Raw genomic sequence first — 24,090 nt, 5'->3', positions numbered from 1 at the left:
AAAAATACAGAGATTTAACTTTTTTTTTTTTTGAAGTAAAATGTACATGATCCAACTGTGAGCAGGAGGTAAACCTGAAAACTCAGGCCTGTTGCTACTGAAGTTAATACCACACACTGCTGTCAAGTGTAGCTACATCCTCTTCCTCCAACCCATAAAATGATCCACCCCAACCCAAGTCAGAAAAAAAAAAAACCACCACCCCAGAAGTCAAAACATGTTTTCATGGAAAAAAAAATTACAATATTTCAAGTAAAGATGAAGATGGGTTTTCACCATTTCAACAGTTCTGTGACGTCAGTCAGTAGCAATGCAAACAAAGCCTGTGCAACAGCAGCTGTGCTTCCCATTTCAAAAACCACTCAAGCATCCTGCCCTCTTCATAGTTACCATCTTTGGGGTCTTGTTGCCTTTTTTTTTTTTTTTATTTTCTCCTTGTAAATACCACTAGCAGTTCTTCAAAAAAACAAAACAAAACCAAAAAAAAAATCTAGACAAAGGGAAGAAGCCTTCCCCCCAGAAAAATATTCCCAGGAGTGGGAGAACTTCTCATTTCTCTGTCCATTTACAGTATATTTCAGGGGAACTTGGCCCAGGTTCAACAGGACTGTCCGCTGAAGGAGGGGCGCAGAAAGGCCAGGGCTAAGCTTTGCTCTTGGCAAATTAGAGTCTTTAATAAAGAGTAACATGTGCAAAAAAAATTAAATAGATCAACCCAGGTTTCCAGAATTATTGTTGTCAGAATGCTTACTTTCTATGTGTGTTCTTACCCAACCCGATGCTGGAATCTCAATTAAGTACCCAAGGTAAGAAGTGACATTTGGAAGAGATCACCACAAAGAAAAATATAACCCAAGAGGTGCAGTCTGTTACCTCAGTGTCCTTCCTCCACCCAGATGCCAGCTTTAAAGACACGTATGCAGCAGCAAAAAGAAAAGTGTAAGAACATCCCCTTCTCTTCATGAGGACAAAGCACTGTTGCTAGTTGTTTGAAGGAAGAAGAGTTTTCTAACAGGTGGAGTGGGTGCTCAGCCTTCCATTTGCGAGGAGGGGATGGGATGATCAGCTGCTCCCAGTTGCTTTCTGGCAAGGTTGTGGTGTTCTTCCCCCCCCTCCCCACCCCGCGGGCACATTATAGCTGGAAACCTTCCATGGGGGCTTCAGGTTGCTGGAAGATGAATTGCTGCTGGTTCTCATCTACCTGGGGAGCTAAAGCGGAGTCATCCTCTACTCCAAAGTAGTGCTCAATCAAGTCAAAGGCCTTCTGGTAGATCTCTTGGTTCTCGTGGCTCTGTAGGAACTCTATCTTATCCAAACCTTGGAGGGGAAAAAAAAAAAAAGTGGAATGCAATGAAACAAGGAGATCTTGATATTTGCACTGTCCCACATCCATCCTCCCACCCTTGCCCCCGTTCACTGCAAGAACCTTTGTCTGTGTTAAGATTTGCATTTTTGTGAGCAGCACTGACATCTAAAGCTAACTATTCCAAAGCTGCTTGGGATTTCATCTGTATCAGGCAGCGTTAATGTCTTTTTCAATAGTAGGTTTTGCTGACACAGCTAAAGCAGATGTGCTCCCAGCTCCCTGCTGGAGACTGAATGAGATTGCAGTGAAATTAAAACAACTGGCCCTGAACAGTTTGGTAGTTACAGGGGGTAGGGAGGAGAAGGAAGCAGAGCCAGTTCCAGTAGCCTCCAGCAGAAGGGCAGCAACAGCTTTAGCTGTCCTAATTAAATTCACTGCCGAACAGAAAGCACCCAAGCACAATATACTCTCAAGAATTTCAAGAATTATTCTTACTGGGAGAATCAGGACACACAATGTAAGAGTCAGTGAGAGGGCAAATCAGACACTGGCAGCATACAGGGAGTTTCAGACCAAAATAGGAACTGCTCCTCAATGCATTAAGAGCAGGACAAAAAAAACCACCAAATTAAGGCACTCCAGGGAAAGTTGAGTCTCTCTGGATTTCTACTATACATCTACAGTGTAGAACCAGGTACAGTTAGAGCAATCTTAGACCCAGAAGTGTCACTTTTACTTAGCTCAGCTTATTTCTGATTAATACTCCCAACTGGTGCAAGCCACAATTATCAGCTTGGCCTCCAGGTCTAGGAAGCTGGGATCAGAAGTATGACAGTTTTTACTTCCAGGTATTTTTGTCCTACACCCAATCGTTAAGAGTCTAAAAAGACAAGATTACTGGAGCAAATACTGGCTAGTTTGGAATATATTGGATCCCTTAACACAGCAGAAAAGCAACCAAAAAAAGCCTAGTATAGTAGACACCTGTCAATACATCCTGTGGCATTCAAGGTCAATAGCACCGAGGCCACCAGCCACAACCTACCATAGGCCTCCTCGATCAGGCTACAGTACGGGTTGATGCCTGTCCCACTCTGGTTGGCCTCCTGCTCTCCAAGCCTCAGTATGTTCTCCAGGCCGTTCAATGCCACCTGAACAATCTTGGAGTCCATGACAGTCAGCAGGTCACAAAGAGGCTTGATACAACCCAAGTTTACCAAGTATCTGAAGAGAGAGGACCAAAACCATACACTTGTTCAGGATCTGGCAAGCATCACCTCTGCTCAGTTAGCAAAAGCAAGGGAAACGAGTCAAAGTACAATTAAGTTAACGTATATATTTACTGTTCTGCAAGGTTAATTCTTAGCCATTTATTTGCATTTGTATACACACCCCCTCTAAGAAACCTGCTAACTCCCTTTGAAATCCAGGTGCTACTCAAATTAAGTTTAAGCTGTCATCAAGTTTGGACATTTAGCCTAGTTAAGATAACTAAGGGGTGGGGGGGGGGTGGGGGGAGAGAAAGTAGTCTGGACTGGCTTATCCTTATTCAGAAGGAAGCTACGGTTTACAGCACAGTATACAATCCAGCTACAGCTTTGTCTGTGTCTCAGCTACTCTCCTGGAGATTCTCCAGATTACTCCCTTTAATTGTCTTGCAGTTCCCATAAAGACAAGGCTACCATAGCTAAAGTTTTCCCCTAAGAGCAGCCACAGGGAGTACCTGATCTGTTCGGGAGTTCCTCCTGACGTTGCGTTTGTAATGGCCCATGCTGCCTCTTTCCTCGTGCGGAATTCTGCTTTCTGCAAGATTTCTATCAGTACAGGGAAAATGTTTGCATCTATGACTGCCTGGGGAAGAAAAAAAAAAAAAAAGTAGTAAGAAGTTGAATTGGCAACATGGTTTCTAAAAGGCTATTAACAACCTGAAAGAAACCTCTACTTCCATTTTCCAATGTAAAAGAACTTTTCAAGCCATACCCTTCAGCTATTCCTCCATTTCATCCCTCAGCCAAATCCTATTAATGCTAGATGTTCAGTTCCTTAACTGGCACAGCGGACAATCCCTATTATTGCATCAATACTGTAGGAGTGCTTTCATCACTTATCTGCCTTTGTATGTAGGTCATTAAAAGGATAATTAAAACTCCACAAGCTCCAGCTTTTCAAAGGGGTATCTCTAATTGAGCATGGAGAAACAGGGGCTGGATCTCCTCTTATTCCATCGATCCAACCTGTGGGACTCATTTCAGGCTAGTCCTTCATGGTACAATTAGCAAGCTTTTTTTAGCTCTTGTTTGGCAGATGGCTGGGAGCAAGCAAATTTGCAAATTACTGCAGAGTAAGAGATAGGAACAAAACCAGCTTCTAAGTGTCAGATCAGAAAAAAGTTGCAAATTCTTAATGCCAAGCTTGGAACGTGGGATCATGACAGGTGAGCTGGAGAAGACTGTACCTGTATTTGTGCTCTGTTTCCCGCTGTGATGTTGGATATAGTCCAGCAGGCTTCTTTCCTGATTGACTCCTTGGGGCTACTTAATAAATGAAGGAGACAAGGCAGAGCTGAACAATTCAGAATCACCTTTTGAGAAAAGAAAGCAGAAGTGAGATCACCGGTCTCGGGTACAGAGGTGATGGGCACTACATTGCCCTGAAGGACAGCCGTGTCCCTCACCTGGGTCTGGATGTCATCCCCTGTCACGATGTTGCCAACTGCTCGCAGAGCTGGGGAGGCCACTTTGTAGTCGTTGTGCCTGCAGGGAAAATGGTGCAAGGACACAAACACAACTATTACATCACACGCACCTGGATATTTAGAAGATTCTCTCCCCAGTATCTCCTGCATTATTTACTTAGAATTCCATCCCCTGGCATACAGAAACACACCAAGTTGGCCATATTGCCACTGGATAAGCAAACTGAAAATGAAGGTGCAATACAGACAGTTTTCATCCTTTACGTGCCAATTCCATCACCATCACCTTCAGCTTAATTACAGATCTTACCTTTTACATATCCCTCCTGAACAAAGATGTTAACCCCATGACAACACCCAGAATTTTTCAGGAGAACCTTGGAAGCAAGTATCTTACAGTTCTACCAGTTCTGAAGATGCTAAAGAGAAGAGGCTCATTCAAACTGCACACAGCAAACATTTTTGTCCAAATTTCCAAACAGATATCAGAGAAACAAAACCAAGCTGACTTTTGCTAGACATTATTCTTGCCATCTTCGATTTGCCTAGTAACTAGGCTTCCATAAGCACATTTGAAGTTTGAAAGCACAGGACACTCTGGAGTCCTCTCTCCTTTCACAGACTAGAAGTCTCAGTCTGACTTCTCTTCAATAAGTTCTTCCAGGCATTTCTCTCAGAAAGAAAAGCCAGTAAACTCCAGCTCTCAGCCTGCTTCAGGCCCTGTACTGCTCCAAAGTCAGCTCAGGCACCCATCACCTGGATCCTGCGCACATGAGAGGTGTGAAGAGTGCTTTGACGGGTTTTGATATGAACCCATGCTCAGCCACACGCTTCCCAGTCTCACTGGGCTGAAGCAACAAGACAAGGTACTTACATTAACAGCTCCACCAGTCGCCGACACACTCCCGAGTCAATAACTGCTTGAATTTTCTCATTGGGGCCATCTGATAAGTAGGAAAGAGCCCAGCATGCATCCGCCAGCAAGTCAGAGTCACTGTTGAATAATAATCGGGACAACACTGGCAGGCACGGAGATACCTACAACAACAACCACCAGCCCAGAAGGTTAATCACATCCTGTCAAGGACCGCCACATCTGCATGCAAACACCACACGGTTATGCTGACTGGGAAGATAAGCCCTGGATGTCCACAGCTGCCCTCCCCAAAGTCAGCAGCTTCCTTGTTGGTTCATGTACCTCATAATCACAGTGTCTAAAGTTACCTCCACAGCCTTATTGCTAAACTAAAATTACATTGGTTCCTCCAGGACCAAGTCTAGACTCCTGAGACGAGTGCTACTGTGCATGCTGTCATTTGGAAGCTCCTTACATGTCTTATGTAAGAGTACTGCTCCATTTCTTATTCTTAATAACCCTAAATAGCTCAGCATTCAGAGCAACAGCCATCAACAGCTACACCTCCGAGTACTTCAATAATTTAGATGTGGTTTTATATTCACACTCAATTCAGATGTCATCCCTCACCACAGGCTTCCCAGCTTTGACACTCAAGCTTTCACTTAAAAAAAAAAGTGAAAGCACATTGATCTTAAAACATTTTTGTTCTACCAAAGAAGGATGAGACACCTGAAAGGCCAGCAGAACCTTTTGTTAGTGCTAGTAGCACACCAGGAAAGGGAAAGAGGAAAGCTACCACAGCTCCCACGTAGCTACAGGAGTCCTGTTTTGTAGCATTTAGAGGTCTCAGAATCAAGTTTTCAGTCACAATTCGAGCAAAGTCTCAAAAATGCAGAGTTCCTAAAAAAAGCGTTTAGAAAAGCCCACAGTGTGTGTATGCTACCTTGCAGGGAAGCCTGGGCTTGCCCCTTATTTGAGGGGTCCAGCTGATGGGCTGCCAACACGGAATTTTCAGCAGAAAGGCTGGCAGAAAATCAAACAGGCACTCAAACATCTGCTGAACAGTGCCATCGAGCTCAGGAGGAAAAGCCTCACCCTGTTCCCTCCCAGAATGACTTACAGAAGTCCAACAGCCAAAAATAATTTAGACAAACAGCTTCACTGGGGATCTCCCCATCACCTGTCTGCCAACAAGGGATTTATTCTCACCTTATCAAACTCAGGTGGTGGACTCTTTCCTCTGCACAAGTTTGACAAGGCCCAGACAGCATTTCGTGTCATTGTCAACCTGGTGGACTTCGTAAGGAGCCTAAAGAGACAGTTACCATGAATTATAATCCTTCATGCAGACGCCAGCAAGGAAATCAAAAGAACAAAAACGAGTATGATTTTAAGGAATTCAAACCACTATTCCACTGGCTGTAGCTCAAGCTATGCTGCTTGTCACTTGAACCTCTCAGTAAGCAAGAAGAGAAGTGACATGCAACTACTTCTTCGGATAAATAGCTATTATTCCTAACAACGTCAAGTGACACGGGTCAGAAGGCAAGCTCCACATTAGACAAGTTGCAGAAGGAAGGGCAAGTTAGTCAAGTGCAGTTCCAAGTTCAAGTTCAGCCCAGGCAGACACTCACACCCCTATGTGAGGTCGGACAGTCCTCACTAGAGACCGACTGACACAAACCACGGTCTCTCAGCTCCCATGAGGACAGCAAGTCCTGTGGGCTGAGGACTTCAGTCAACAATCACTGCTGACAGGTGACTGACAGAAGTAGCAGTACAAGCCACGGCATTTGTGACAAAGCATCAGTTTGCCAGGGACAGGATAAAGTCAAGATGGATTCTTTCCAGAGCAACCAGAGCACATGCCTGACAGCCAGATCTTCTGACTACGGTGGGTATGCACCACACCGGAGCTGCAGAGGCAAGGTGGGGTACAGAGACCTGTGCCTTTTCCTCAGCCCTAGAGGAGCCCACTCAGACAAGCACCTGGAGTCCGTAGCACAAGCACAAAGAGCAGGCACCTGGAGGGACACGCAGTGAAAACAGCAAGTCTGGTGACTTCAGAAAGACAAGCGCGCTGCAACAGCACCCGCTTCAGATTCAGAGCGGTGTAAAGGTTTGTGAGAAGGCATGTTATCTACCAAGTCCCACGCTACTGATCAGATCCTTGTCTCAACTGCCAGTTTATCTGGTACCAATGGTTTGATTCCCAGTGATCACCGCCACACATTGCTAGGGAATCTATTCGCCCAGCTCAAATATTGCTCTGCTGCAGTACAGTGGGACTTCAAGAACTGTATTGGCAAGTATTCATGGCTACTCACATTAATAAGGGAGGAAGAATAGCGCAGTTAAGGACATAATCTCTACAGACAGAGCTGTCTCCAGCAATGTTCCCCAATGCCCAGACAGCCTGGAAGGAAACAGCAACAGTTTTAGCATTCACGCAGTTTCTGAACAGAGGAAGAAAGGGTAGTGTGCTAAGAAAGCATTTTCCTGTAATTCCAGTCAAACAGTACTTCAATTTGTGGTCTGGAGCCAGCTGTTAGACACTGGTCACTCATTTTAAACACTGCATTTTTATTATGTGCAAGCCACTGTGTTTCTCTCCCTAACCCCAAAGTAGGAAATGAACCTTACCTGTTCTTGAACATCCTCAAAGTCAGAGTTTAACAGCTCTATAAATATAGGAACTGCCCCAGCCTCAATTACTATTTTTGTTTGTTGAGAAGTTCCTGATGCAATATTCGTCAATGCCCACGCCGCTTCAAACTGAAACAAGCAAATAAGTGACAAAAATAATAAATCCTGATTTCACAAAATATATGCCATTAAATTTTGGTTATAATTCTTTCAACTTCTACTAAAAGGTTGTGAAAGAAAGAAAGCATACCACAACAGGACACCTCAATACTCAAAGGAAAAGGAAAGGATTTTATTTTATTGAGCAATACAAAAGCCACATCTGCTAAATGCCTTCTCAGAGGCTATAGCTTATCAAAGGATTAGCAAGTGAAGGCATCACCAGTCACACCACATCATTTCACCTACACAAGCATTTTCCAGCAAGAAAAGTGAAGCCACATAGCCCATAAACACATGTGGAGTAGAAAGTTTTCTATACCTAGTGCAGACTAGCCAGTTCTAGCCCACCCTCTCATCTGGCCAGCACCACAAAGATGCCTTGAGTTCAAGTGAAGCTGAGCAGCAAGCTCCCTGCTTTTGCCACTCGGGTTTAAAAAGAGATTTCCATTCAGTTCTTCTTGAAAGCCCCTACAATCCATGGCCTTGGGCCAGAAGAGAGGAAGAAAGATGAAGGCAGTCATCAACTCGGATCAAATTCCATGTATGGAAGTATCTTTAACCCCTACAAAGTAACTATAGTTATTACCAAGCTGGAAGGAATCTCAAGAAGCCATCTAGTCTGTCCCTCTGCCCCACGGCAGGATCAGCACTACCTAACCCATTTCCAACAGACTCTTAGTTTGTATTTAAAAGTCTCCAATAATGGAGGTTTTTTCCTCACAGAATTTCTTCCTACACATTTATTCCATGGCTCCACTACCTCCCAGCAGAAATATCAGACACAGGAAGGCCAAATTCTTTTCCGCTGCAGCTGAACTATGTTGGTTTTGCCAGCATTCTTTCAAGAATTTAGAGCAATTTATAATTTCCTTTTTTGCCTAAGCCTTACGTTCTCTCCTATACATCGTATAACCTGTGTCTTTTAGATTTAAGACACCACTTTTCCCTGAGAGCACCTGTGGGTTCATGTTGCTAAGCTGCGAAGGTTAAACAGCTACATGCCATGAAGAATTCATAACCCATCTCCTTTACCTGTAGTGTGCAATTTTCACTTCTTTTCAGGAATTCGACAAATCTGTCCACCACTCCCTGAGTGTTTATCACTTCATCTATCGGAGGATTCGGCTCTGAAACAGCAAGGCAGCATCAAAACTGTATATAGGTCTAATGCAGGGGAATAACAAGCATGAACTATTACTGAATTGAATGATCTCAAGCTGTACTGAGTTCAGCAGGACAAGTCTCCGGAATCACTTTCTGTACAATTCATACAACTGTAAATCATTAGCAATATAATAGATCATCAAGTTTCTAGATTTCACTTTCTTGCCCCAAGCTCAAAGCTGCCAAACTTCTGTATAATACATGTGCAAAAATGCTTGCAAAAGAAAAGCTACATCAGATCCCATGGCAGGGATAAGTTCTTTTTACCTTTGGAGAGCAACTTCCTGAATTTCTGAGTAGTTGCTAGCTGTAGATCAGGGTCATCTGAGAAAAGCATCTCTACCATCTCTCTCGTGATCACTCCCTCCTGAAAAGATGCAAAGGGGGACAGAACAATGGTTCCATTTCACACTGAGATTATTTAAGGCATCACAGTCACAACAGCCTACTGTGATTTTTGTGCTTAGCTAGTAATCCAAAGCTTCAAAATTTGAGATTACAGCACACTATTTACTTCCTGGCAAACCTCTCCAGTTCACGGTAGTAATATTTCCAACATTCCCAAAAGCAAGAACTAAAAAAAAAACCACTGAAGTTTGTCAGCTCTATGCAGTCCACAGTATTAAGTCTATCCGAAGGCGCAACTGCAACAAGGAAAGGCACCTTACCCCACATGTTGTGGAACTAACATAAGAATCCACAAGGAGACTATCAAACATGGAGGCATCTTCATTGATCAACTCCACATTTCTTCTTTTAAAGAGCTAGTGGGGAACAAAACACAGGAGTCATTATTAGAAAGCAATGACGAACAGTCTTCAAAACTAGACATTCCTGTTCCTCAAACAAGATACAGTCAGCTTGACTGAACGCAACCTGAATAGGGAAGCGGTCATTAATAACAGCTCTGCACTCTGAAGACTAGTTTGGCATACAAACCCCAATAATAAAACACGCCAAGTCTTGCCCTCAGATATGCAAATGCACAAGTCACCGAGACACTGGTACAAGCAAGTGCAGAATTTGACCTAACAAGTTAGGGAAACTGGGGAGAAGGCAGCTTGTAGATGGTACACTAACAGAGCAAGTATTTAGTCTGAGCCACACACATCACCTGGAAATCACCTCTTACTTTCATAGCCCTCCAAGCCAAAAAAATCAGCTCAGAATTAAGAAATATATGCAGCCCATACTTTCACTTGCTCTTCCTGCTTCTCAAGGAAATAACCCCATTCGCCAATTAATCCAAAAAAACCCCTTGAAAAACAAGGATCTGTGAATAAAAACCTCCAGTACCCCAAGGACAAAGCACCTGGAGAGCTCTTGATGTGAGCTACACTCTGTACTAGGTACAAAGAAAAAGAGAAAAGCAAGATCTGAGTTAGAACAGGAAAACAAGAGGACTGCCAACGAACCTTATTGCACAGATCCTTGAAGATTCCAGTTTGGCAGCAGCACAATCCTGGTTGTGTTAAGGCTGTACACAAGCTAGTCAAGATGACAGTTACCTGTTGCTCTCGTTTCTGTTTGCGCAGCTGAATTCCTTCCTCTTCTCTTCTCCGACGCATTTCCTCAGGATTTAGGGCTTTGTTCTTGTAACTCTTCATTCGATAGTTATCCTTCGCAGGACTCGCCATGGTTTCTGTGAAGAGGAAGAAAAACCCCATCTGTTTCAGATTTCTTGTCACTCTGCTCCTTTACCCACACATCCTTTCTGACAAGGAAGCCTGTGCACACGAAGCAGCATGGAACAGCCAGATTAAACAAACTTACTTGCAAGAGCTGGTCTCTAACACTCAAGTAGAAGCTTCAAGTTGGAATATGATCCTAACCTTAGCTCCTGTGATATACCGTTAAGGCAAAAGTGTTACAAAGTTTCTAGGAAGCAAAAGAATAGATTTACTGTTCCAAAAGGAACCTGGATTCAACTTTGTAATACTGAGCACGTTACCCAGGTGAAAGGTGTCTATTCCAAGAGCCCCACTGTCCTCAGGAGGGTTGTAACTAAATTCTACTTTGTTTTTAGTAGAAATTATTTCCCTTGTATCATCACAGCATAAACCACACCCTGATTTTTTCTCCCCAAGTTTCAGAGGTGCACGGTGCATGAATGGCAAAAATACAACAGAACTCACAGCAAACTAAGGCCTCGATTTTACAGTAACAATAAGAATGCTGCAAAAAGCAAAGCTGTCCATAACATATAGGCCACGTCTGTCCCACCAGGTTACTGCAAGTGTGCAGTACCTGACCTACTTATTTTGCTGCTTCATATCTGACTAATGCGGTACTTCAAACTGGATTACTTGTGTACTTGCCTCCTAGTCAGGGAAGTGACACTCCACTATTTGGCACAGTTAAAGGCAACCAAGGCCAAGCAGTAACCTGAGCACAGAAGGATATAAATTCCTCAGGCTGCATCCAGCTGTAATCCACTGTTTCAACCACATCCACTCCTTTTCTACATCTTTCCAAACTCTCCCTTTTTCCCCCGTTTATGACAGATTATTTGCGTAATACCTGTGCCTTTCTCAGGGCACTAAGGAAGCAACCATGATACACAACAGAGTGCTCAGTAACCTTGAGAGCAACTTACTCCTCTGCAGAAGTCTGCTGGCCACTATCTTTGTTTTCTTCTAACTGCTAAGGGCAGGTGGAAGAAGTGTCCTGTGGAAGTATGCAGTACTACCTCCTTACCTCTCCTCTTTCAAGCTTTAAGCACTCCTCAGCCACATTGCTTACAAGAAGTTTCAGGCTGACTTATCAATTGCCTCCAGCCATTCTGGAGTCCTTCCAAGATCAGCTGGAGAAGTTTCAGACCTTACTGCCCTCCTACTAAGAAAGCCCACAGCCAAGCCAAAGAAAAAAAACCTGACACATACAGTGTACAAATATCCAACATTTCATTGCCATGGAAAGAGGAAACAACTAGGAAAAAAACCCCGTATTTTAACAGGAGAGCAAAAAAAAAAAACACCCCAACTTCCAGTTCTACTGTTTCCCCAAAACAGCTAAAAAGACACCAAGCATTGTGGAAAAAAAATGCTATTTCACAGCATCTGCTTCCTAAGAGGGCAATCTCTTCCCTAGCCAAAACTTCAAGAGGACATTCTTCTGAAAAGCAACGGATCGAGAAAAAACTCCACCAAACCCCAAGTTCCTCTGGTGATTTACACTGTAATAGAGAGGCATGTCCCTGGCAAACAGCCCTGACCCCACGCTGCTCAGAGTTGTGAAACAGTTTTGAAGCTCATCAGCCAACAGCTGCACCCAAAGACAACGCCAGGCTTGAAGAGGTGCAGCATGATGGGTTGCAAGTTTATTGGCACCTCTGAAGCTAAAAACAAACCACCAACCTCAACTCTTCGGCAGTAAAAGCTGTATTCCAGTGCCAGGTTAGAAAGTCTTTTTCAGTAACTTGCTTAGGGCAAAGTAGCCAGAAGTTGTAAGAAAAAAGGACTACATCATGCTGAGCACCACTAAAGAAAAGGCATAGAGCCTCAAAACTGATTGTAGGGTTGAAGCAATCAACTTACAATAGGTCTTGCAAAATCTTGAGCCTTACAGAAGTTTACCTTTCTTAAATACTCCATTTTATAAGGTCTGTCCTCAATAAAGCCAAGGCAAGAAACCTACTCACACCACACTACACACGGCAGCTGGACTGTACCTGACAGCCTTACTACGAAGCCTCTATTAAACCATTAATTTTTTTCCTGAGTTCATTTCTCATGAATTTCAGAGGAAGAGCTGGCCTGTCTCTAAAGGCATTTGACAGTACTTTCCAAAAGACCATTTACATGGCAAAGTGCAGAGATTGAAGATCACAGGAACTATGCAACCGCTCCCACTCATCCATCCCTCTTCCCAGCAGCACTGTATGGCAAGACTGAAGAATTTTTAAATTCTTTTTAACTGGAAAGCAGTTAATTCAGAAGACAGAAGATTTTAAAAAAATCTACAGGCTTTAAATGCTTATATCTGATTTTACAGTAGCAAGGTGTGTCATCTACATATACATTTTAATTCAGAAAGTGTATTTAACTAGCACTGCTATGTCACTGTATTCATATTACTACCCAACGCTAATGGCTGGTACAGCCACACAAAAGAGTTGCTATCTTAATTCTGAAGATTACAACAGAATCCCTAACAAAGACAAATTAGTTACCTCCCTTTGGAAAGTGAAGCCTCCAATTCAAAGGTAGTTTTTAAAGAAAAGGAAGACAAAAAAGTGATTAAATGACTTAACAGTATACACAGGATTTCCAGCCAGTTAGTCATATAAATAGCTAAGTGACACATGACAGTTCAGCTGCCTCTAAACTTGCACAACCCCACTCAGCTGGGCACACCCTGGACCCTGCTCTGGGTGTCCAGAAAAGAGCCAGAGACACTCAGACGTGCTGCAAAGTCTCAGAGCACATTCAGCATGCTCATCAGCTTGTGTGGTTTAAGGATTTGTATTTCCAGAGCATCAAGAACACTGCTATACTGCAGGGAAGCCCCAGATACAACTAGCCCCTGAAGAGGGATTTTTCACATCAGCGGTGTAACAGCACATCACTGTGCAACGGTCTCTCTGGCACTTAATTTCCTATTTTCTCTTGCACACATTTCTCTCTTCAGATGATTTCCATTGACTTTTTCCAGTCCATCATCTGTGTCAATACTTTAATGACATCAGAATGCTAATTTGCGACATTATACCCCATTTCCATGGCAATGGATCAATGTCACAAATGCAGGATTATGACTTCACAGTGAACTCAGCAAATGCTGTAGGCACCACGGACTGCAGCAAGCCCAAACACATGAAACAAAACAGACAGCAGGATGCCAGGCACGTACAAATTCTTTACTCATAGTGTTTTGGTACAAAACATCTAGCTCATCCAGTGTATCTGCAAGTCGCGCTTTGTTATTAACTATTAAATTCTATCAGTGTGAATACCCGCAGAACAATCCCACTAAACCAGACTATTGGAGTAACCCGGACTGTCAGGTTAGGGAAAGCAATCACCTGCTCAGACACGAGTGATGCACAGAAGATACTCAAAAGACAGATTTTTCACATTGCACCTGAGAAGTTTCACTTTTACAGAAAAGCCCTCGACTGTAAAGTGGCAGTGGAAACTTAACTAGAGCAAGTTTCTTTAACTGCTCTAAAGTTTTAGCTGCTGCATTTAGGCAGCTCTGATTTTAACCTCTACAAAATGCTGTACTACTGGGACAGCACCTCGCATTGCACTTCTCCTAGGACAGTTTTTTCTTCTTTAAGAACCAGCTAAGCCCTGCCTTAAATCAAGATAGTATCAGCTCACACCCTAGAATTACAAAATTGTTCTGATGTTGTTCCAGCCAGAACTCCAGGGCTCCAAGCTTACCTGCAGCACACTCCAAGGAAGCTGGGCAACAAGGCTTTTTCCTTCTATACCGCAGCAGCTCACCCGGAGCAATTTGCGCAGCCTGCAGCTGCTCCCGGTCCCCCTTTTTCCCCTGAGACCACACCAAACAGACTGCACACCAGATAAACCGTTCTGGCAGTGCCTGCAGCCTGCTCACCACTTATCTCTCCCCAGAAGCCGCCCCCCTGACCATCCTCCTGGCACGACAGGTACAGGTACCCGTTCATGTGATGGGGAAAGGCTGCAGGCACCCAAGCACGGGTGCCTGAGGAGGCACAGTGCTGTGAGCCCATCTAGCAACTTGCTGAAGAAAGGGGACAGGCTTACTGCCCATCTTCCAAATACTTCAGTACATGGCAATGCAAGAGGGGCATGCAGGCATTTGGACAGTATGGCCAGACACACAGGCCCAGCATTGTCCCTTCACAGCAGGCACAAAACCGTATTTTCGCCCCCAGAGCAAGCTAAGCTCAAGCCTGTCTGCCCAGGTGCCTGCCTGCGTGGGAGCAGGACTGTTGCAAGGGCCAGAGCTTGCCCTGTTCTACTAGAATATCAGCACAGCATGAATATATTGTCAGAAAAGAAAGGAAAACAACAAGAATTAGGACAGAATTAGAATGAGGCACGCCCTCCACCAGTGGAAACAGTAACATAGCTTTTCCAAAAACAGCAAAAGCTAGTCCAGCTACTTCAGTTTCAGGGCCTTGCTTATTATACTTCATTCCTACCATTCTAGCCTCCTGCTGCAAGAGACAGCTTAGTTTTCTAGGAATCTGTTTTTCTCCAAGTCCAGCATCCCTTTGATTACCCTGGAACAGGACAATCTGTACCTTTTCCTTTTTCACTGGTCGATTAGAACAGACTACTCCAAGTCCCTTTGAAGCACCCGTGCTTCCTCAGCAGTATTTTGCCATCCCTGACCACTGCTTACAGAGGGGCTCTGGGTGTGCACCACACTTACCTCAGCCTCTTCGATTCACCTTCCCTAGGGCAGAGTTAAAAAATGCAGAGGTAAAAGCTTGTACTGTGTTAAAAAACTGACTCTGCAGAGCTTTGAACCCATTTCTTCCCAACACCTCTGCAGACCAAACGCTTCCACAAATCTACACGAGTTTTAACACTGTTTCCAAATAGGAAGAACACTTGAGTATCTGCTGTTTACAACAAAACCTCACAGAGTTCACTCAAGAAAACAGTGAACTTAAGACTTGCAAGACTGACTTGATTTAAAATAGCACTTCTGACCGAGCCTGGTCTGCTCTAGGAATCCCCTGACCTCACATGGTACCCCAAGTCACTGCCTTTTGTACCCAAGTATCTCCCTGCATTAGTGAACTTTATTCACAGTAGCTCCACAGAAAAAAAAAAAGTGACAGTATTTGCATCTCAGTAGTTCTCCTATCGAGCATCCAAGCTCTGCACCTTGAATCAGATCTGCCAACTATGAGCCCCAAGATGCCAAATCAGGCATTAAATTCAGTGCTAACATGAGACATTAAATAGAGTAAGGATTATCAGCCTGCATACATAAAGATTTATTTCTATATCCTGAACACGTAACAGCAGGTAACCCTGGCTCTGAAGGACAAATTTTTAACTCCATTTGTACATGTCTGATGATTTACTTTAATAAAGCATAGCTGTGTAAAGCTTTGCTCAGGCACCTCAGAGACCAGGCAGACATAAAAAACAAAACACTTGGAAGTCTTGGATCAGAGGCTCTGTCCCAAGGAAAACAGCAGCAATTGGAAAACTTGGCAGAATGGCCAAAAGGGAACATGTACTGTCAGAAATTTTTTAGCTACGCAAGTGGCTCTGCAGGGTGACATGCTCAAGGGAAGTCTGTAACTCGTTTAGGGACGGCCCATGAAGCCACTACCCGCCCAGCTGCAAACGAGGACTGAGATTGAAGCAGCATCTCCATCATCCTGAGCCAGAAAGAGAGACAAGGCAAGTATCAGACAAGTAACTCTGCTCACTATGAACTAGGCATGAGTAAATGGCCATGATCATCTCCTAAGGTCATTTCAGAACATGAAGCAATTAGCTGCCTTTCCAGGTCCATATTAAGTGCACATGTAAGCCCAAGACTGGTACATCTTTCAGGACTGAAAGCATCGATGAGTTAAAACACAGTTTTATAACTTGTTTTAGAAGACTGTTTGCCTACATCCTCAAAACTCACACTACTAAAAGCCCACATGAAACCAATCAACTTCCCCATTATTCTTTCTTAGTCTCCCCAGAGAAAAAAATTGCCTAAGTGGGATTTAAAGCCACTATGAGATCATGCCTCCTAGCATACAGCACTCCTTTGGCATACACACTAAGAAGTCCCCATGTCAACAATTACTGAATGCTAACACCTTTGGAATCAAATTATTAATAAAAATCCGTCCATTAAAGCCAAAGCAAGGCTTTATTAGGCTAATAATTTATGCTGGGAATGACTTCAGGTGTTCTGTGAGCTGAGAATCCTCTTACAAGAGCTACAGAAACAAACTTATGGATGAAGCTTAACTGAACAATATCTTTACAATTCCTTGTGCAAAGGAAACCTCCTCAGGACATGGAAGAAACTTGCCTCCTGTTTTGTTGGCAATGGTTGGTCTCACTGAGGGGAAAAAAAAAAAATCCTCCAGCTGTCATGTAAACCAAAGAATTACTAGTACAGTTGCCACACTCATACTGAATGACCATGAGGTATTTACCACTTTAAAGAAAGGGAAAAACAGTGTGAAAGTTTGACTTTGAAGGCTCAGCAGAGCACTTAAATCCTGTAAGCATCCACATAAAAGCCAACACACGCCACAGTAGTTCAGCCAGAAAACTAATTCCAGGGTCATTACTGCCACGCCAAGATTATAACGGCTTCTTAATGTTACTGGATCAGAAACCCACCCTTGCTTCTTTCCAGATGACACTCTACCCATTTCTCCGCATTACCAAAAGCATTTACTTCATACATTTTTCTCAGCTGCTGATTGAAGCCTCCAAGCTGAGTCACTGCAGGGACTCACACATCTAAATCAGGACTTGTGCTGCTGAGTCAGGCCGAAGTGGCAGAGCAGAGAAACAGTTACGCTGACAGATCTGACAAGGCCTTTTTTAAGCCAAAACACCCTTTCACAAAGGTAATCTTCATAAGATATCTATTACAGCGCTGTTGCTGGGCATAAGACACATACCTAAGGCAAAGCCTGGCCAGCCAGGAAGACTGACAGCCACGTGTTTGGAGCGGAGAAGGGTAGCAGAATTATGCAAGTGTAAATGAATACACTTGATGAACTCCATCAGCACTGCTCTGCCAATTAGTGCCCACTGGGTACATTTCAAAGCTTCCCAGCCCTGAGCAAGCGCTGGGCCAAATGACCTCCAAAGGCCCCTTCCAACCTTAGTTTTCACTGTGACAGTATAAACTTGGTCAATCACAATTAACCCCCCCCCTAAATTTGTCAGTAGTAGCAAGACACGCTCAGTGAACTCTGTTTCATTTGACTGGCCTTACTGACTATATTCTTTGGGGTTTTCCTACCCAGCAGGAAGTTTCTCCATTTCATATGCTTACCTGAAAACCCAGAGGAACCTCCCATCTCCTCCTGCCTCCCCGTCTGCACAGGCTCCGAGCTAAACATATATTCCTACAGCATCATACTCCTGCTGCAAGAAAAATCTAGCAGCAGCACAGGAATGGTTACTACTCTTTGCTGCCCTTGGTCTCCTCATTTTCTCAGAGTCACCAAGTTGCATAGAGAGAGAGAGATAAACCACATCACATTCATATAAGTCACCACCACCCCGTGCCAGGGTGCCAAGGAGGTTCAGAAATGGAAAAAGGAAAAATAGGACTTCTCCACAACAGTCACCAGGACAGTAAGCTCGGTAGGTGTCTTTCTCTGCAGGGTCTATGTTCAACAAAATGCCTGTGCGTTCAACACTGTGCCCTTCAGGAACAGAAGACAGCTGAAGCAAACTGATTTAGCAATAGTAGATATCAGAGACGTTTGGATCACACAAAGAAAATGAACCTTACCTTAGAAGTAACTTAGGAGTACTTAGAAGTGTTAAATCAGAGGTGTAAGTCTAGTCACCTCCCCAACAATGTTAAAAACTCCATGTGATACTCAAGCTATCTCAAATTACAGTAACTGAGGCATTTCTTTAAAAAAATAAATAAATAATCAAAGCATTTGCGATATTTTTGGCTCTGAGGAGGAGGGGCCTGTAAGAATATGCTGATCATCTTCTGAGGCTGCACACAAGTCAGTGGGAAGTGGACATCAGGCTGACTACAGGTTACTGCTTCATGAACCCACATTTCTCCAGAAGGCTTAATAGTTAACACTCATAACTCAAAAAACACTTGTTACTTCTGCAGTCAGCTACCCAATACAGCTCACACGAACACACTGACAGCGAAACGCTGGAAACGATTCAGCGTTCAGGTACTGCATGTCAGTTTTAAACATAGTTTTTTATTGCTATCATCTACTTACAACTGAAAAGAAAATCTCTGGCCACTTCTGCATTCACCCTCTCATTGACTCTTTGTCAGACTATCACCAAAGCTGCTGCTTTAAGTGGAAAAAACCCAAACCTTCAATGCAAGAGACAAGTAAACAGTATTAGGCATTTCTGAAGTGTTTCAAACTCCAAAGTGTCTCTCTTCATCTAGCCAAGTATATCAACGTTAATCACCGGTTTCCTCGTAAAGAGCGTCACTTTATTATTAGCAATGCTTACGTGAATTTTGTTCCTTCCATCTCCCACTGGCGAAGGAGTTCCTTAACTTAAAGAACAGAAACAAAAATTCTTCAGAAACTCAGATACGTAATGCATTTTACAGCACTCTATAGACGTATCTTCAGTCAATTCTTACGAGCTTAAGAACTCGCTTTGCAAGATAGCATAAGGATTCGTCCTGACAGAAACTACAGATATGGATCTATTAATATCTCTAGAGGATTCTCTTCCAGAAAGCGTCCAGGACAACTTTATGATTTCAGTTGAAACTACAGAAAGAGAAGCTTAAATAATCTGTCCTTCTTACATACTAATTAAATGAAGTTAATTATAATAAATACATAAAAGTAGTTGAATTACCTGTACAGACTGTATAAAAAAGCTCTGAACTGCTACCAGAAATTAGCCAAGAACAGATGCTTATACTGAACGTGTCACTTGATAGTTTTGCAGTGAAGAAAAAACCAAATCAGTTCATTTGTTCAGAAGACAGCAGAGGGACAAGGAAGTTAAACAGTTGTGCCTACAGAAGAACCACTACCTAAGAAGCCCTGTCAAATAAACAGCAACACAAGACAATCCCTCTACAGCCCTGGAATTACCCCAGCTGCTGTTAAACCCTGGCAAAGTGGCCAAGTTCTGTCATCCTGTCACTTGTGCAGGTCTATTTTGCACGTTCACTCTGCTGCTTTTATATTCTCACACAAGTTATTTGGGCGTTTACTGCAAATAAGCACACGCAGAGCCAGTTCTCTTTCAGAGCAGTCTTAAACCCAGCCCGCCACCGTCCTCTGGCCAGGCACTTCGCACAGAGTACGTGCTGTGCTAGTAAAACGCTTATCCATGCAGCTATTTGGCTCTCTAGTGCAGCAGCCACCATTGGCTTGTTCCCTTCTGGTTTAGCTACCAAAAGCCAGTGATGTGATATCACTACTGGAATGTGCAACAGCTTCGCTGATGGTGCTGGCTGTGGCGGGGGAAGGGAAAAGCAAAATATCTCTTTGGGGAAAATTAACAGTCCTACAGCACACTTGTCCTTCACTAGGGTCAGTCTGAGATTAGGTTTCCTTTTAGGTTATCCATCGCTGATGTAGAAAGAACCCACCTATTCCTCGGTTCAGGTCTTGATACACGTTAATTTCAATTCTACCTCCTCCTGATCTTTTCAGCCCTCCCAAAAAGAACGGTTTGGGGGCTTTAAGTCCTCTTCCACCTGATTTACACATTCTGAGGCATTCAGATTTCCTGAAGAGTGGACTGATCAAGTACAACAGTCTGTCACCTGAGGTCAGAGAGTCCTTTGTAGAAGTTCTTAAAACAGGGATTAAATCCTCAACTAAGTCAACTCACACTTGACCCGTGAGAGTTATAGGAGGTTAAAAACAACCAGAAATAGTCAGAGACAATTACAAAGGGCTATAAAAATCCAACAACCTCATCCTTCCCAACATGTGCTTTGCTCCAGAAACAAACAATACTGTCTGATTTGCTAAGCAAATTTGAGTTTATCTGGACTTCACTAACACAACGGTTTAAAGCTGAAAGGCTGAAGGCATTAGTACTTTCACTATTACACTATTTTAATGATCAAGCTCCCCTTCACAAAGTTCATGTTTGCTCTCCTGAACACAAGCAAACAAAGCAAAATAGCCAAAAAACCTAGTTAAATTCATCAGCCACAAAAGTTTTATTAAGAATCAAGCATTACATACTTCTCCACAGGCTAAACAGCACTATAAAAGCATTTAAACACATCATTTGCATAGCAAACGAAGAATGAACTGATGAGCATTTCTAACAACACAGGCAAGACCAATATCACAACTACTTAGGAACACTGTGGCACTCTCAGCCTGCACCATAGAAGAAGGGGGGGAATGATGTTGCACTGCCACCATTTAGTCCTATTAACCTAAAGCAATGAAAAAGCAGTCTCAGTTTATTTTAAAAGTCAAGAAAAAGTTACATCAGGATAATTCAAATGAAGGGGAGTATTAAATTCTTGCTGTCAGAAAAACACCTGCTTCAAATTCCAAGAAGCAATGGGGAGGCAGTGGTGGGAAGCTCCTTTGCATGGACATCCTCAGCTCCAGATAACACAGGCCGTTTTCAGACATTGACTGAAAGGCCCAAGGACATTCTTCTACTCAAAGTTACCAGGCAAGATTTTACATCTCAAGCTATAAATTAAGTTTTAAAAACCGTTCTGGACTGGGAGGTGCTGCAGCCATAGACTTGCAACCAGCAACTTTTCCCAGAACATCACAGGAGGGATTTGAAGATGGCAGGAGAGTGTCTGATGAGATCATTTTGATCAAGCTGGATCCCACCCCAAAGGTCATTTTTAAGACTTTCAAAGGCAAGTCTGGTTAAAAGACAATACTGCAGGTGAAGATGAGGAAGACCCTAATGCTTAGTTCTCAGAAGATTTTTACTCTGCTCTGTAGAGAATATGCCTGGCTTTCCCATTCACCTCATCCATTCAAATCCTGTCTTACTACTTGAAGCCTCAAGAAAAAAGAAAAAGTCACCTCTCCTCCCCAGGCAGGGAGCTTCAATTTCAGGCTTTGCTGAAAGCGACAAGAGCCCACTGCTATTAAAGTACTTTTTGAAGGACAATACTCCTTCAACGTAGATTTCATTGCAGCTAACAGAGAGAGCTACCTGCTACTTCTCTTAAGTATATTTAATGGTACTGCCTACAAAGATGCAAACTCCTCTACTATGCTTCTTTCCTGCACAGTGTCAGGAGACGTGTCTGCTTACATTGCCCATGGGGACGTGCCACACGGGGACAGCCTTGATAAGCTTGACACCGCTGCTGAAGTTTTATTTCGTGAAAGCTACAATGGCCGAGGTCCTGCTGGGTTATTACAACGGTGGACAGGTGTGTCGGACCACACTGGCACAAGGTCCTAAACTCTTTCAGACTTCAGGATTTAATTGACACAAAGACCGGGGATGTGACAGCACATCACACACTGACGAAGCTCCAGGTGCAGCAGCTCCTCTCCACCACCGCCACCGCCGGAGGCTTTTACCTTGGGGCCTGCAGCAGAAACAGCCCCCGACACCCAGCAACCCGATTACTGCCGCATTAATTACCCACCCGGACCCCCCTACCCCAGCCCGGGGCAGCCCAAGGCCCGAGCTGCCGGTCTCCGAGCGGCTGACAGCGCTGCCTAAGGCGGGCAACCGCCCCCCCCCGGCAGCCCCCTGCCCCGGCGGCCTGGCCCTGGGGGCGGCCCCCGCCCCGAGCCCCCCTCAGCGGGAGCCCCCCGCGGGCCAGGCCGCGGGCAGCCGGCTCCGAGAGCCCTGCGCGGGGAAGGCCCCGCCGCGCCGGGATGACTCAGCGGCAGGGCCCGCAGCCCCCCGCCCCGCCAGGCCGCCCCGCCGCCGCTGAGGGGAGGCGCCCGGGGCTCCCGGTGCGGGACGCGGGCGGCACCAGGACGGGCCGGCCCCGCTGCCCCGGAGGCCGGCCGGCCCCTCCCCCGCGCCCCGCTCCCCGCGCCCCCCGCCCGCTGTCCTGCAGCCCCGACCGGCGGAATCGCGCCCGCCCTCACCCATCGCGGCTCCTCAGGCGGCGGCTCCTGAGCTGCGGCGGCCACAATATGGCGGGCCCGGAGAGGGAGGGCGAGCGGCGCGGACGGCGGCCGGAGCGGGACAAACCTCCCTCGCGCGGCGGGGCCCCGCCCCCCAGATGGGCGGGGCGGGCGGGGCGGGGCGGGGCGCTCCCCACGGGCGGCTGCGGTGCTCGGGCGCCCCCAGCGGGCGGGGGCGGCGCGGCAGGGACGGCGCCCGTGTTCACTCCTGTCCCCTCGTGTCTCCTCGTGTGTCCTGTCCCCTCGTGTCCCCTCGCCTCGTGCCCTGTCCCCTCGTGTCCCATCACCTGGTGTCCTGTCCCTCCTGTCCCGCCCTTTCGTGTCCCACCCCTCATCCCCATCCCCTCATGTCCCCTCTTGACCCATCACCTGGTGCCCCATCCCTCCTGTCCTGTCCCTTTGTGTCCCACCCCTCATCCCTGTCCTTTCATGTCCCCTTGTGTCTCATCACCTTGTGCCCTGTCCCCTTGTGTCCCATTGCTTCATGCCCTGTCCCCTCCCTCAGCTCCTGTCCCCTCATGTTCCATCACCTGGTGGGTGTCCTGTCCCTCCCGTGCTGTCCCCTCGTGTCCCACACCTCACTCCCTGTCCCCTCATGTCCCCTTGTGTCCTATCGCCTTGTGCCCTGTCCCTTCATGTCCTGTCCTGCCGTGTCCCCTCTCACCCCATGACCCCCCATGGCAAACACACCATAGCATGGGTTTTGAACACAAAACCGCTCTAAGATCTCCTTTTATTACAAAGTTCGTCCCCAGCCTGCGTCCTTGGCAGCGCTGCGGCTCTGGGGCCAGCGGTGGTGGGCGCAGGGACCGTCAGGCAGTGCGAGGCCGGCCTCTGCCTCCCATGGCGATGAATGTGTCAATGGGGACGTGGGGCAGCGTCAGGCAGTGGCTGCCAGGGCATCGCTGCAGCTGCCTGTGGGGAGGGAATAGTGTGAGGTCAGTGACATGGCACAGCACGGCATGGCACGAGCCAGCATGGCCTGGCACAGCACTGTCTGATATGGCGTGGCATGGCACAGCATGGCACAGCACAGCATGGCATGGCACAGCATAGCCTGGCACTATCCGATATGGCATGGCACTGTCTGATATGGCACAGCATGGCACGGCAAAGCATAGCATGGCATGGTGTGAGCCAGCATGGCCTGGAACAGCGTGGCCTGGCACAGCACAGCATGGTACTGTCTGATACGGCATGGCATGGCACAGCATGGTATGGCACTCTCTGATATGGCACAGCATGGCACGGCACAGCATGAGCCAGTATGGCACAGCACTGTCTGATATGACATGGCATGGCACAGCATGGCCTGGCACAACACAGCATGGCACTGTCTGATATGGCATGGCACAGTGCAGCACGGCATGCTATAGCATGAGCCAGCACGGCATGGCATAGCACGGTATGGCGCTGTCTGATATGGCATGGCATGGCACAGCATGAGCCAGCATGGCACGGCACAGCATGGCACACGGCACTGTCTGATATGACATGGCATGGTG

General features: G+C 45.5%; 1 protein-coding gene across 6 annotated transcripts; it reads right to left on the bottom strand.

Annotated features, from left to right (window-relative positions):
- Nucleotides 1-202: 202 nt before the first annotated feature.
- KPNA6 (karyopherin subunit alpha 6) lies at nucleotides 203-22,664 on the bottom strand. Of its 6 annotated transcripts, XM_037380231.1 has the most exons (15): nucleotides 22,547-22,664; nucleotides 21,750-22,032; nucleotides 10,248-10,474; nucleotides 9,501-9,596; nucleotides 9,100-9,199; nucleotides 8,701-8,795; nucleotides 7,504-7,635; nucleotides 7,188-7,276; nucleotides 6,070-6,169; nucleotides 4,876-5,039; nucleotides 3,981-4,059; nucleotides 3,762-3,887; nucleotides 3,030-3,157; nucleotides 2,352-2,530; nucleotides 203-1,317 (listed from the first exon to the last, which is right to left on the bottom strand). In XM_037380231.1, exons 3-15 carry the CDS (start codon nucleotides 10,467-10,469, stop codon nucleotides 1,133-1,135), a joined length of 1,695 nt encoding a protein of 564 aa, XP_037236128.1. In that variant the 5' UTR covers nucleotides 10,470-10,474; nucleotides 21,750-22,032; nucleotides 22,547-22,664; the 3' UTR covers nucleotides 203-1,132. The 6 variants fall into 6 exon arrangements, with proteins under 6 accessions (XP_037236128.1, XP_037236126.1, XP_037236131.1 ...); XM_037380229.1 differs by lacking the exon at nucleotides 21,750-22,032; XM_037380234.1 differs by lacking the exon at nucleotides 21,750-22,032 and having other exon boundaries at nucleotides 10,341-10,474; nucleotides 22,547-22,663.
- Nucleotides 22,665-24,090: the final 1,426 nt, after the last annotated feature.

The sequence above is a fragment of the Falco rusticolus genome, chromosome 3, assembly GCF_015220075.1.
Source record: "Falco rusticolus isolate bFalRus1 chromosome 3, bFalRus1.pri, whole genome shotgun sequence".
In the NCBI taxonomy this organism is placed as follows: Eukaryota; Metazoa; Chordata; class Aves; order Falconiformes; family Falconidae; genus Falco; species Falco rusticolus.
This window is presented reverse-complemented; position numbering and strand designations above follow the sequence as displayed.

What these genes read in the sequence shown, in the direction of transcription:
- KPNA6 (XM_037380229.1), bottom strand. An exon ending in TCAAGGATCTGTGCAATAAG is followed by an intron (nt 9,597 to 10,247) that starts GTTCGTTGGCAG and finishes GTTCCCCACTAG; the next exon opens with CTCTTTAAAAGAAGAAATGT. An exon ending in TTGAGGATGTTCAAGAACAG is followed by an intron (nt 7,277 to 7,503) that starts GTAAGGTTCATT and finishes GTTTCCTTCCAG; the next exon opens with GCTGTCTGGGCATTGGGGAA.